Source organism: Bos indicus, chromosome 10, assembly GCF_029378745.1.
Source record: "Bos indicus isolate NIAB-ARS_2022 breed Sahiwal x Tharparkar chromosome 10, NIAB-ARS_B.indTharparkar_mat_pri_1.0, whole genome shotgun sequence".
In the NCBI taxonomy this organism is placed as follows: Eukaryota; Metazoa; Chordata; class Mammalia; order Artiodactyla; family Bovidae; genus Bos; species Bos indicus.
The window spans coordinates 42,601,529-42,613,950 of record NC_091769.1 but is presented as its reverse complement, the minus strand read 5'-3'; the positions used below and the strand labels follow the sequence as shown (position 1 = coordinate 42,613,950).

Here is a 12,422-nt window from a genome sequence, read left to right as displayed (position 1 = left end):
CGTTCATTGTTTTTCTCTGCCTTATTAATTTAATGGACTTAATTATTTCTTGGCAATCTCAAAAATGACAGAATGATCTCTGTCAAATCCCTTATGACTATACAGTAGAAGTGAGAAATAGATTTAAGGGACTAGATCTGATAGACAGAGTGCCTGATGAACTATGGATGGAGGTTTGTGACATTGTACAGGAGATAGGGAGCAAGACCATCCCCAAGAAAAAGAAATGCAAAAAAGGAAAATGGCTGTCTGAGGAGGACTTACAAATAACTGTAAAAAGAAGAGAGGCAAAAGATACACCCATCTGAATGCAGAGTTCCAAAGAATAGCAAGGAGAGAGAAAAAAGCCTGCCTCAGTGATCAATGCAAAGAAATAGAGGAAAACAATAGAATGGGAAAGACTAGAGATCTCTTCAAGAAAATTAAGAGATACCAAGGGAACATTTCATGCAAAGATGGGCTCAATAAAGGACAGAAATGGTATGGACCTAACAGAAGCAGAAGATATTAAGAAGAGGTGGCAAGAATACACAGAACTATACAAAAAAGATCTTCAGGACCCAGATAATCACGAAGGTGTGATCACTCACACTCACGAAGAGCTGGACATCCTGGAATGTGAAGTCAGGTGGGCCTTAGGAAGCATCACTATGAACAAAGCTAGGGGAGGTGATGGAATTCCAGTTGAGCTATGTCAAATCCTAACAGATGATGCTGTGAAAGTACTGCACTCAATGTGTCAGCAAATCTGGAAAACTCAGCAGTGGCCACAGGACTGGAAAAAGTCAGTTTTCGTTCCAATCCCAATGCCAAAGAATGCTCAAACTACTGCACAATTGCACTCATCTCACATGCTAGTAAAGTAATGCTTAAAATTCTCCAAGCCAGGCTTTAACAGTACGTGAACCGTGAACTTCCAGATGTTCAAGCTGGTTTTAGAAAAGGCAGAGGAACCAGAGATCAAATTGCCAACATCCAATGGATCATTGAAAAAGCAAGAGAGTTCCAGAAAAACATCTATTTCTGCTTTATTGACTATGCCAAAGCTTTTGACTGTGTGGATCACAACAAACTGTGGAAAATTCTGAAAGAGATGGGAATACCAGACCACCTGACCTGCCTCTTGAGAAACCTGTATGCAGGTCAGGAAGCAACAGTTAGAACTGGACATGGAACAACAGAGTGGTTCCAAATAGGAAAAGGAGTACGTCAAGGCTGTATATTGTCACCCTGCTTATTTAACTTATCTACAAAATACATCATGAGAAACGCTGGGTGGAAGAAGCACAAGCTGGAATCAAGATTGCCGGGAGAAATATCAATAACCTCAGATACGCAGATGATAGACACCACCCTTATGGCAGAAAGTGAAGAACTAAAGAGCCTCTTGAAGAATGTGAAAGAGAGTGAAAAAGTTGGCTTAAAGCTCAACATTCAGAAAAACTAAGATCATGGCATCCAGTCCCATCACTTCATGGGAAATAGGTGGGGAAACAGTGGAAACAGTGGCTGACTTTATTTTTCTGGGCTCCAAAATCACTGCAGATGGAGATTGCAGCCATGAAATTAAAAGATGTTTGCTCCTTGGAACGAAAGTTATGGCCAACCTAGACAGCATATTAAAAAGCAGAGACATGACTTTGCCAACAAAGGTCCATCTAGTCAAGGCTATGGTTTTTCCTGTGGTCATGTATGGATGTGAGAGTTGGACTTTGAAGAAAGCTGAGTGCTGAAGAATTAATGCTTTTGAACTGTGGTGCTGGAGAAGACTCTTGAGAGTCCCTTGGACTGCAAGGAGATCCAACCAGTCCATTCTGAAGGAGGTCAGCCCTGGGATTTCTTTGGAAGGAATGATGCTGAAGCTGAAACTCCAGTACTTTGGCCACCTCATGTGAAGAGTTGACTCCTTGGAAAAGACTCTGATGCTGGGAGGGATTGGGGGCAGGAGGAGAAGGGGACGACAGAGGATGAGATGGCTGGATGGCATCACTGACTCGATGGATGTGAGTCTGAGTGAACTCTGGGAGTTGGTGATGGACAGGGAGACTTGGCCTGCTGTGATTCATGTGATTCATGGGGTCGGGAAGAGTCGGACACGACTGAGCGACTGAACTGAACTGAACTGAAAGCCCTTCTGGCCCATCAGGTCCTACACGATCTACTTCCCTTTGATCACATCACCTATCCTGTTACAACGGGGCTTCCCTGGTGGCTCAGTCAGTGAAGACTCCACATGCAGTGCTCGAGACTGGAGTTTGATCCCTGGTTGGAAAGATCCCCTGGAGAAAGAAATGGCAACACACTTCAGTATTCTCACCTGTAGAATCGCACAGACAAAAGAGCCTCGTGGACTGTAGTCCATGGGGTCACAAGAGTTGGACATGATTTGGTAACTACAGCACACAGTTACATACTCTTTCCAACTACAGTGGGATCTTAAGCTGTTCCTACAACAGTGGCCCATACTACTTTCTCAGGGCCTTTGCATTTGCTACTCTTTGTGCCAAGAACGTTCTTCCCTCAGATTTTTTGCGGTTGGATCCCCCTCTTCATTCATATGTCTGCTTAAATAAGCCTTTATCAGAAAGGCCTTTTTGGACCACTCTCAGTAAAAATACAACTGCCCTCAATTTCTCTTTGCTCTTTGTTTTTCTTGTTTAAAAACATACACCCCAACATATGATTATCTATCTTCTCTCTAGAATATGGATTGCATGAACATGGAATCTTTATCTGTTTTACTCATTGCTGTGTCCCAGTCCTTAGAATATTGCCTGGAACCTAGTCACACTAAAATCTGTTAAACGAATGGCCTTCATGACTTAGTTCTATCTTCCTCTCCAAGCTCATTTTTTGACACTTTACCCTGTGATTATACTTGCTGATCAAGCTGCCCTTTTCCTTATCTTTTTATTCTTTGCGTTGGTAATTCCATTAATCCTTCAGGCTTTAGCCTAAGTGCCATTTCCTCAGAAATAGCTTTGACCATAATCAATTATAAATCTAGATTCCCTTGTTATACTCTTGTAGCATCCCTGTAGCATTTACCATGTTTATTTGAATAATTATGTATTTATATATCTCTTCTCCTAGACACCAGTGACTTATTAATTGTTGTGTCTCTGACATCTAGCCCCAAACCTCCTGTATGGTTGCACTGATTATCTGGCAAACAAATGAACTGTTTGACCACCCCCCCCCTGCTTTTTTTGGTCAGTCTTGAGCAGATATTTGTTTAAAATCATTTTAATAGTTTTTTTCATTACTTTCATGTGCATGTTGTGTGTATTAATATATAGATTGTGTCATTTTGTGACATTTAAACTATTTCTTGCCCTATCATTTACTTGCTATTATTTAAATAAAATTTTCAGCAAATTACTTAAAAACTCTTTTCTTATAAATAGGCATTCAAATCAGCAGAAAAGAAAACAAAGCAAACCTTAAAAGAAGTCCAAACAGTTACCTCGATTCAAAAAGCAAGAAAAGTATATTGGTAAGTGTTTGTTTTTAAAATATATTTTGTTTTTATCAAATTTCTTCTACATGCACATTGTTTAGAACATCAAGCAGTTCTACAAAGCTTGTTAAAAACCACTAACCCCGCAAACTTTTGTAGCTAGCCGTCTGAGTTGTGGCATGTGGGCTCCCGAGAGGGCAGGCTCTAATAGTGTGGCATATGGCCTCTCGAGTTGTCGCCCGTGGACTTAGTTGCTCTGTGGCATGTGGGATCTTAGTTCCCTGACCAGGGATTAAAACCATGTCACCTACATTGCAAGGTGGATTCTTTACTGCTGGACCACCAGGGATGTCTCTGCCTGCTCCTATTGCCTCCTCTCCCAAGGAAACTTTTAGTTCTTTTAGCTGATTCTTTTGCTGTGTACTTCCATTTCTCTTAGTAATATATTGCTGCCTAATTTTTCTGCTTTACACTCTATTAATAACTTCCCATTATGGAAAGATGAAGATTTTATTCTTTTCATTTGTGTTCCATTACATACACACACATCACCTAGCTTCTCAATATAGTTACAGCATAATTTTGTCAAGATTGATATTTTGGGTTAAGAGTATTATGGGTATTTAAATTGTAGTCACAGCTGGAGCATACAGTATTCTGCTTTCTTTTCCTTTCCTGCTCAGCATTTTATCTTCCCTGAAGTTAATAATTGTCTTGTTTCATTTACTTTCTTTTTCTTTTGTTCTTATTAGTAATCATGTTCAAATTCTCTTCCAAGTATGTTCAAACAATTGGAATCTTATCAGTATCATCTCCTTGCAGAAGTCTTCACTCGAGCTTTTTGATCTACTTTGTTCTAGATGGTTTCTCTAAGCATTTTAAATTCTCCTTTTATTATTATTCTGCAAGTTCTCTTTAACCTTTCTCTCCTGAATCTCAAACTTCCATTTTCTTTTTTGATGGACTGTGTGGTCTGGAAACTTCATGAAAACGGGTATGTAAGAGGTAAAGTTTTGAGGTCTCTAATGTAGAAAAAAATTATTTTACTCTTAACAGTTTGGACGGGTAAAATTCTGATTTGAAAATGTTTTCCTCAGAGTTTTGAAAAGGCATTTTCCATTGTATTAACTTCCAGATTTGATCTTGAAGTTTGATGTCATTTGACAGTTGAATTTTAATAGGAAACTTGTTTTTGCCTTTCTGTAAGCTTCTGGATCTTTTTTTTTTTTCTCTTAATTTTCCACAATTTCACAAGAATATAGGTTGGTAAGGATGTTTTTATCCTTATGATGGATAATTTGTGAGCCTTTTTTGTTTGGAAACTGAGAAATTTTCTTGAACTGTTTCTTAGAAAATCGCCTGCCCTCTGTTTGTTTTTTGTTTTGTGTTCTTTTTCTTTCTAAAAGTCTTATTTTGTACATATGGGACCCCCTCACCAGTTCTCCAGTTTCACGGCATTTTTTTTTCCATCTCTCTCTTTTTGTTCTGTATTCTGAGATTTTTTTTAACTTTATCTTCAATCCTTCCATTGAATTTTTGATCTTCTATTTCTTCCTATCATGTTTAAATTTTGAGCTATTTTTGGTTATTTCAATGTTACTTAAAAAACTTACTGTTTTTTTAATAGTATATTTCTTTATAACTGAGAATAGTTTTGCTATATTACATTTTATTTAGTATTCTTTTCTTAATAGGTCTGTCTTCTCCAAGTTTCTTTTTTCTATTTTTTGGTTTTGTCTCCAGTGTTCATTTGTGTTAATGTCTGGTGATCCTTGACTGTCTGCTCATGTTTTCTAGTAGAACTGTAAAATGCTGATTGGAAGTTCTTTGTGGTTTGTTGGACTTGTAAAATAATATGTGTGGTCTGTTTTCTGTGCAACTCTTAATTTCTTTTTGCCTCTTCAGCTGGTCTCATTTCCTAGAAAAGCTTCTTTTGCTTATGCTTGTAAAGTGAAGACTTGGCTGTCTCTGTTTTAGGAGCCCCATGGAAATAATAAGCCAGAGAGTCTTAGTATTCAGTATTTCATACATTTACTTAATTGCCCTATTTTTACATATTAATGTATGTAATCTGTGATTTATTTCCCCTAGTCCAGTGATCCTCTTTGTACCCTTTTTATAGATTTAATTTCTGGCATTTCTGTTAGGGGTAGTTACCACCATGTTCAAAGCTGGAAAGATCTAGGGAAGTTGTTACTTCTTAATCAGATTTTTAGCCAGCCTTTCTGTTTTAAACTTCATCTTAGCCTATTTCTAGCAGTACCTTGTGCTTTTTATGGGTCACACAAGTGTAAGTTGATTTGTTTCTTGACTTTTTGCACCATCATCTTAGGATTCAACTTCTTGAGTTAGCTTACTTGTCCGTTTATTTTCCGCCTTTCAAAATTTTTTTGCTTTTTTCTTTTCTCTCTAACATCTCTTGAATATCATTGACCTGTAATTTTCATTTCTCATAATGCTTTTGTTAGCTATTGATACAAGATTATATTATCTCATAAAACAACTGAGAAGTGTTCCTTTGTCAACTGTCCTTGATGGAAGTCATCTGAGATTTTCTTTATGGGAAAGTTTTTCATTACAGATTCAAATTCTTTAGTAAATAATAGGACCACTCTGATTTTCTAGTTTTGGTTAGCAGTGCTTTTCTAAGATGTTGTCTATTTTGTCCAAAGTTTGAAATTTATTCGCAAAAAGTTTATAATATCCAACTTAACTTTCTTTTCTTTTTTTTGGCTGTACCATGTGGCATGTGGGATCTTAGTTCTCTGGCCAGGGATCAAACCTGTGCCCCCTCTAGTGGCAGCGTGGAGTTTTAACCACTAGTTCATTAGGGGAGTCCTTCCACTTAACTTAACATCCCTAGAATCTTTAATTACTTCTCTGTTTTCATTCAAGAATTATTTGTGTCTTCTCTTTTTCTTAATTAATCTGACCAGAGGATTTTTAGTAGTATTAGGATCCTCAAAAAACTAGTTTTTAACTATTGATCTCCGTATTGTGTATGTGCTATTTTAATAATTATTTTCATCTTTGTGCTTTTCTTTGGGTTTTTTTTTTTTGCATTTCCCTTTCTGATTTCTGGAAACAGAAGCTTAGTTCATTGATTTTTTTCCCCCCTCCCTCAGCTTCTTTTCTAATAAATTTAAGCAATAAATTTATATCAGCATGGCTTTATCTGCATCTAAAGCATTTTGTTGTTTAATATTTTCATTATCTTTCATGTCAAGATATATTCTCATTTCCAGTGTGATTTCTCCACCCGTGCATTATTTAGAAGTATATGTCTTACTTTCTGAACATATTGAGAGGGGGATTGGTTATATTTTTGTTACTGATTTTTAGCTTAATTTGTATAATAGAGATGATATTCTATATCTCAGATATTTGATGTTCATTGAAACTTTCTTTCTGATCCAGTCTATTTATAGACAGCTTTATTTATAAATGTTTCATGTATAATTGAAAAGAATGTCTTTTTTATTGAGTACATTTCTTTAAATATCAAGTCAGGTTTATTAATCATGTTCAAATTTTTGGCACCTTTGATTCTTTTTAATGATTGTTTTTCTAATTACTGAGAGAGATGTGTTGAATATCATACAATTATGGATTGTCGCTCCTTTTGCATTTTTGTTTCACATATGTTAAGGCTAAATAGTTAGGTGCTACCAATATAGAACTGTTTTTATCTTTTCAGTGAATTGAGCCTTTTATTAATTTTAATGAAATGTCCTTTTAACTTACATCTATTTTATATGCGAGATGTTCAGACTGTTTCAACTGGTTGTGGTTAGTGTTTGCATGGTATTATCTTTTGCCATCATTGTATTTCAACATTTTTATATCCTTATGTTTTAAAGGATATATATATATCGTTTTTTCCCCAGTCTGACAGTCTTTGCATTTTACCTGGAAAAATGACTGTGTGTGTGTTAGTCACTCAGTCGTGTCCAACTCTTTGTGACCACATGGACTGTAGCCCACCAGGCTCTTCTGTCCATGAATTCTACAGGCAAGAATACTGGAGTGGATTGCCATTCCTTTCTCCAGGGGATCTTCCCAACCTGGGGCTCGAACCCAGGTCTTTCTCATTGAAGGCAGATTCTCGACCATCTGAGCCACCAGGGAAGCTCCAAGAGAATTGACTGTGTTTATATTTAATACAGTTTCTGATATATTTTGGTTTAAATCTACTGTCTTACTGTTTGCTTTCTATGTGTCCCATTCTATGTTCTTTTTTGTCTTCCTTGTTGCTTTCTTTTGATTAGTTGACTTTTTTTTTGGCCTGTTAGTTATGCATTCCTTTGTTAGGATGATTACAAAATACATCCTTAATTTACCTTTCTCATTCTTTTTGTCCTTATTGGGTATATGTCCTTTTACAAACCTTTTTATCATCAATAGGGAAGTGGTTAAATCCATAGTACATCCATTCAGCAATGAGGAAAATATATTTTTAAGTAAAAAGAGAAAAAAAGATGCAGAACAGTGTGTTGTGTCTAAAAAAAGAAAAGGATATAGTCTTAAATTTTGAACCATGTATATGTATTACTTAATAAAAAATCATTTTAGAAAATAAGAGTAGAATCCTTCTGCTGTTATATTTGATATAAGAGAGTTTCGTTTAATGCCTGTGCTCAACCTGTCATTTTTTTTTTTAATATTTATTTATTTGGCTATGCCAAGTCCCTTAGTTGCAGCATAAGGGGTCTAGTTCCTTGACCAGGGATCAAACCCAGTCCCCCTGCATTGGGAGTACAGAGTCTTAGCCACTGGACCACCAGGGAAGTCTCCAATCTATCATATTTAGCCAGAAATTTTAAAATTGTAGGTTAAATCATAAAAAGATTATCTTACTAGTCATATGTAGCATAGAAATATTTATGTTCATCTAATTTTCTAAATATCATACAAATATACACTCTTCACTTTAAAACAAACAAACAAACCTTGTTTTATATTGGGGTGTGTAGCCAGTTGACAGTGTTGTGGGAGTTTCAGGTGAATAGCGAAAGGGCGCAGCCATACATATGCATGTATCCGTTCTCCCCCAATCCCGCATCCCATCCAGGCTGGCATGTAACATTGAGCTGAGTTCCATGTGCTACACAGTAGGTCTTTGTTGGTTATCCATTTTAAATATAACAGTTATACTCTTTTTATCAGTGGTAGCATGTATTAACCACGAAAACCCAAGTTAATTTGCTTCTTCAGAAAAGTAATTTTATACTTCTGATGACAATTTTTGCTTTTACGTATTTTAAGTGGGAAGAATGTCATATATGTAAACATTAAGTTGATTAATTGAGGACAAAGAATGTCATATATGTAAACATTGAGTTGATTGAGGACAGAATGGGAAAACAATTTTTCTTTCTTACCTGCAGTCCCAAAGAATATCCAGTGCCCCACTGAAAGAGAGCTAAACCTAGGGACCAGGTGACATTTTATGTTTTTTGTAATTCGTTATAACAACTTCAATCTAAGACTGTCTATATGGGAAGGAGATAAAGAGAGAACATTTTTTAAACATAATATTAAATTGCTTTCTACTAAGACTGTCTTAAGAATATCCTAAGGCAATTTATTACAAGTTTTCAGTAAAATTCAGCTTGATATCTTAAAAGAAATTAAGCTATCAAGTTGTCTTAACCTACACGTAGGAGAGCCTTCTGGTTCATTTTGTTGATTAAAAGGATCTGAATTCAGGCAACTATGAAGGGGAAAAAATGTTAACTTTTTTCTTTAAAATTTGGTAGGTTTGAGAAATTCCTCTGGTTCATTAGCTCAGAGAACTATCTGATTATTGGTGGACGAGATCAGCAACAGAATGAAATAATTGTGAAAAGATACTTGACACCAGGTAAGTAAGATTAAAATTCTAAAGAATTTTCTCTTAAGTAATTGGATTGGTTATCTCAATAGTAGGTGTAGATTTTCATCTTGTACTCCTTTGTTTGACAGATTTAATTGGTAGAGTTTCATGTTTTATGGTTGAATATGTGCTTTGATACTTAATTCTCATTTTAAGTGAATATTCCTAAAGGATTAATGCTGAGCTAATCTGTAGTATTAGATTTCTGATTTTCTGCTACATTAAAAAAATAGCTTTTAATTCTCCAAAGTGGCTGGACATCAAATTTTTTAAAGCTTAATTTTTAAATCCTGAAGTTTGTAAACATTTTACGCATTTAGAAACAGGGCTTCACCCCTGTGTTGTAAGGCCTCTCATTTGTTTTTGTTTGCTGATAACCATCACTTCACTGTGGCTGAACCCTCAGTATGGGTATCAGAAATCAATAATCAATATCAGAGCTAATCTTATGTCCTTTGAGGATCCAGAGGCAGGAAAGCAAACAGAGTTCAGGTTACATGGTGCCCAGGGCTTGCTCTCTGTCTTCTCTAACTTTTTTCAGTGTGAGCTGAGCCTTTCATGGAACTGTATGGGCTTTGCTCTTCTTTGAGTTTCAAATCTCAGATGAACTATCCATGGCAAACAGGGGCTGCTCATTTTTTCTGTTAGAAACCAGGCACTTTACTTTTCCCTAGTTGACCATCATCCATGCATTCATCTATTTCCTCATTTATTCATTTGTCATCACACATTTCAGAATAAAACCAGAAGTCCTTATTGTGGCTTACAAGGTTCCTGGCTTCTTCTCTAGTCTCATTTCTTACTTATCTTCAGTCTGGCTTCATGATTGTTTGTCACATTTGTCAACCATCTGTGGTCCTCAGGACCTTTGTTTGCATTTGCTAGGATGACTCATTCATCACCAGGTGTCTCTCACCAATCAGCAGGCTAGCCTGGGCTCGCTTATATGGTAACTCAGCAAATTTCTGAGAGGAAAAGAGGAAGCATACAAGGCCTGTCTAGGCCTAGACTGGGAACTGGCATTTGGTCATGTCTGCCACATTCTCTTCGTCAAGGGGTAGACCCATATTTGAGTGACAGGGAAGTGGACTCCACCTCTTGATGCAGCTTCAGGCTCATAGAGCAGAGAGGTGTGGATAGAGAGAGAGAGAAGAACTATGACTTTTATGTGCCTTATTAGCATGGCTTTCCTCTGAGGAGGCCTATGAGAAATCCTCCCACGGTGGGAGACGGTCTTTTCTTTATTTACTTTCTTATACTTTTTAGGTTTTGAACCCTTTAAACAATAAATAAACAATTTCAACTTAAACAGAAATAAGACTTACAGTAGTATTTATTTGCTTTAAAGGGGACATTTATGTCCATGCTGACCTTCATGGAGCAACTAGCTGTGTAATTAAGAATCCAACAGGTAATGTAATTCATTCTGTTATTCAGAACTTTAATTCTTTTGTTTAAACTACTTTTAATATAAGAGAAAAAACACTAATAGAGATAATGGACACTTTATAATGATGTTTCAGTCCATCAATAAGATATAGAGTAGAAATAAAACAGAAAGACTGTAGAGAAAATCAATAAAACCAAAGTTCTTTGAAAGGATCAATAAAATTTGATAAACCTTTAACTATACTAAAAAAATAAGATTCAAATTCCTAAAATCTATAGGACTTTTAAAGAAGACTGAACATCAATCCTTCATAAACTCTTCCAAAAGACAGAAGAGGCAGGAACTTTCTAACTCATTCTATGGGACTAGTATTACCCTAATAAAACCAGACAAAGACATCACAGCGAAGGAAACCACTGACCAATATCATTTATGAACAGAGACACAAAAATCCTCAACAGACTATTAGGAAATTGAATCTAGCAGTATATTATAAGGATTATACATATGATAAAGTGGGATTTATTCCCAGGAATGCAAGGTTAATTTAACATATGAAAATTAATCAGTGTAATACAGTACATTAGTAGAATAGAGGACAAAAACCACATGATGATCTCAACTAATGCAAAAAAGCCTTAAAGCCTTTGGTGGTAATCTAGCACTCATTTGTGATAAAAATACTCAACAAACTAAGAATAGATGGACATGTCCTCAAGTTGGTAAATAACATCTATAAAAAATCCACAGCTAAAAATCATGCTTAATTGGGAAAGACTGAGAGCTTTTCCCCCAAGATCAGGAGTAAGATGAGCACATCTGTTCTTGCCACGCTTCTACTCAACATCGTATGGAGGCTCTGAGTAGGCCATTAGGCAGTGAAAAGTTTAAAATATCCAAATTGGTAAGGAATAGATAAAAGTGTCTGTTTGCAAATGGCATAATCTTATATATTTAAAACCTTAAGGAATCCACCAAAAGTTATTAGTTAACAAGTTCAGCAGTATCTAGGATATAAGGTCAATATATAAAATGTCAGTTATGTTTTTATATACTAGTAATGAGCAATATTAAGAGGAAATTAATAAAACATCCACTTACAATAGCATTGAAGAAGAATAAAATATTTAGTAACAAACTTACCAAAAAGTAAGACATATACACCTAACTACAAAACATCATTGAAAGAAATTAAAGAAGATCTAAATAAATGGGAAGATTTCCAATGTTTATAAATTGGAAGTCTTAATATTGTTCTGATGGCAGTATTTCCCACACTAATCAACAAATGTGGTGCCGTCTCTCTCACCACTGCCTGTTTGTGCAGAGATAGACGAAATTCATCCTAAAATTCATGTGGAAATGCAGAGAAACCAGATTAGCCAAATCATTCTTGAAAATGGAGAACAAAATTGGAGTCCTCACAATTCCTCAAAACCTCCTACAAAACAGCTATCAGTGTGGTATCAAGACAGTGTGGTATTGGTGTGAGAATGAACTGATAGATTAATAAAGAGAATGGAGATTCCTTGTTTATAGTCAGTTGATTTTTAGCAAGGGTGCCAAGGCCATTCAGTAAGGATAGAATAATCTTTTCAGCAAATAGGGCTGGGGCAATGTGCCAAAGAATGAAGTTAGAAATAGGAACTTCCTACCACTTATAAAAATGAACTCAAATACATCATAGACCTAAATTT

At 35.9% G+C, this 12,422-nt stretch overlaps 1 protein-coding gene across 3 annotated transcripts in view; it reads left to right on the top strand.

Moving 5' to 3' along the window:
* Positions 1-12,422, top strand: part of NEMF (nuclear export mediator factor) — a 56,355-nt gene that overhangs the window by 23,991 nt on the left and 19,942 nt on the right. For all 3 annotated transcript variants that reach the window (XR_002181579.2, XM_019968636.2, XM_019968635.2), the window contains exons 16-18: positions 3,408-3,496; positions 9,220-9,323; positions 10,684-10,746. Coding sequence is in view for 2 of the 3 variants with exons in the window: in XM_019968636.2 (XP_019824195.1) it covers positions 3,408-3,496; positions 9,220-9,323; positions 10,684-10,746 (256 nt within the window). In the remaining variant the exon portion in view is untranslated. The remainder of the gene's footprint in view (positions 1-3,407; positions 3,497-9,219; positions 9,324-10,683; positions 10,747-12,422) is intronic.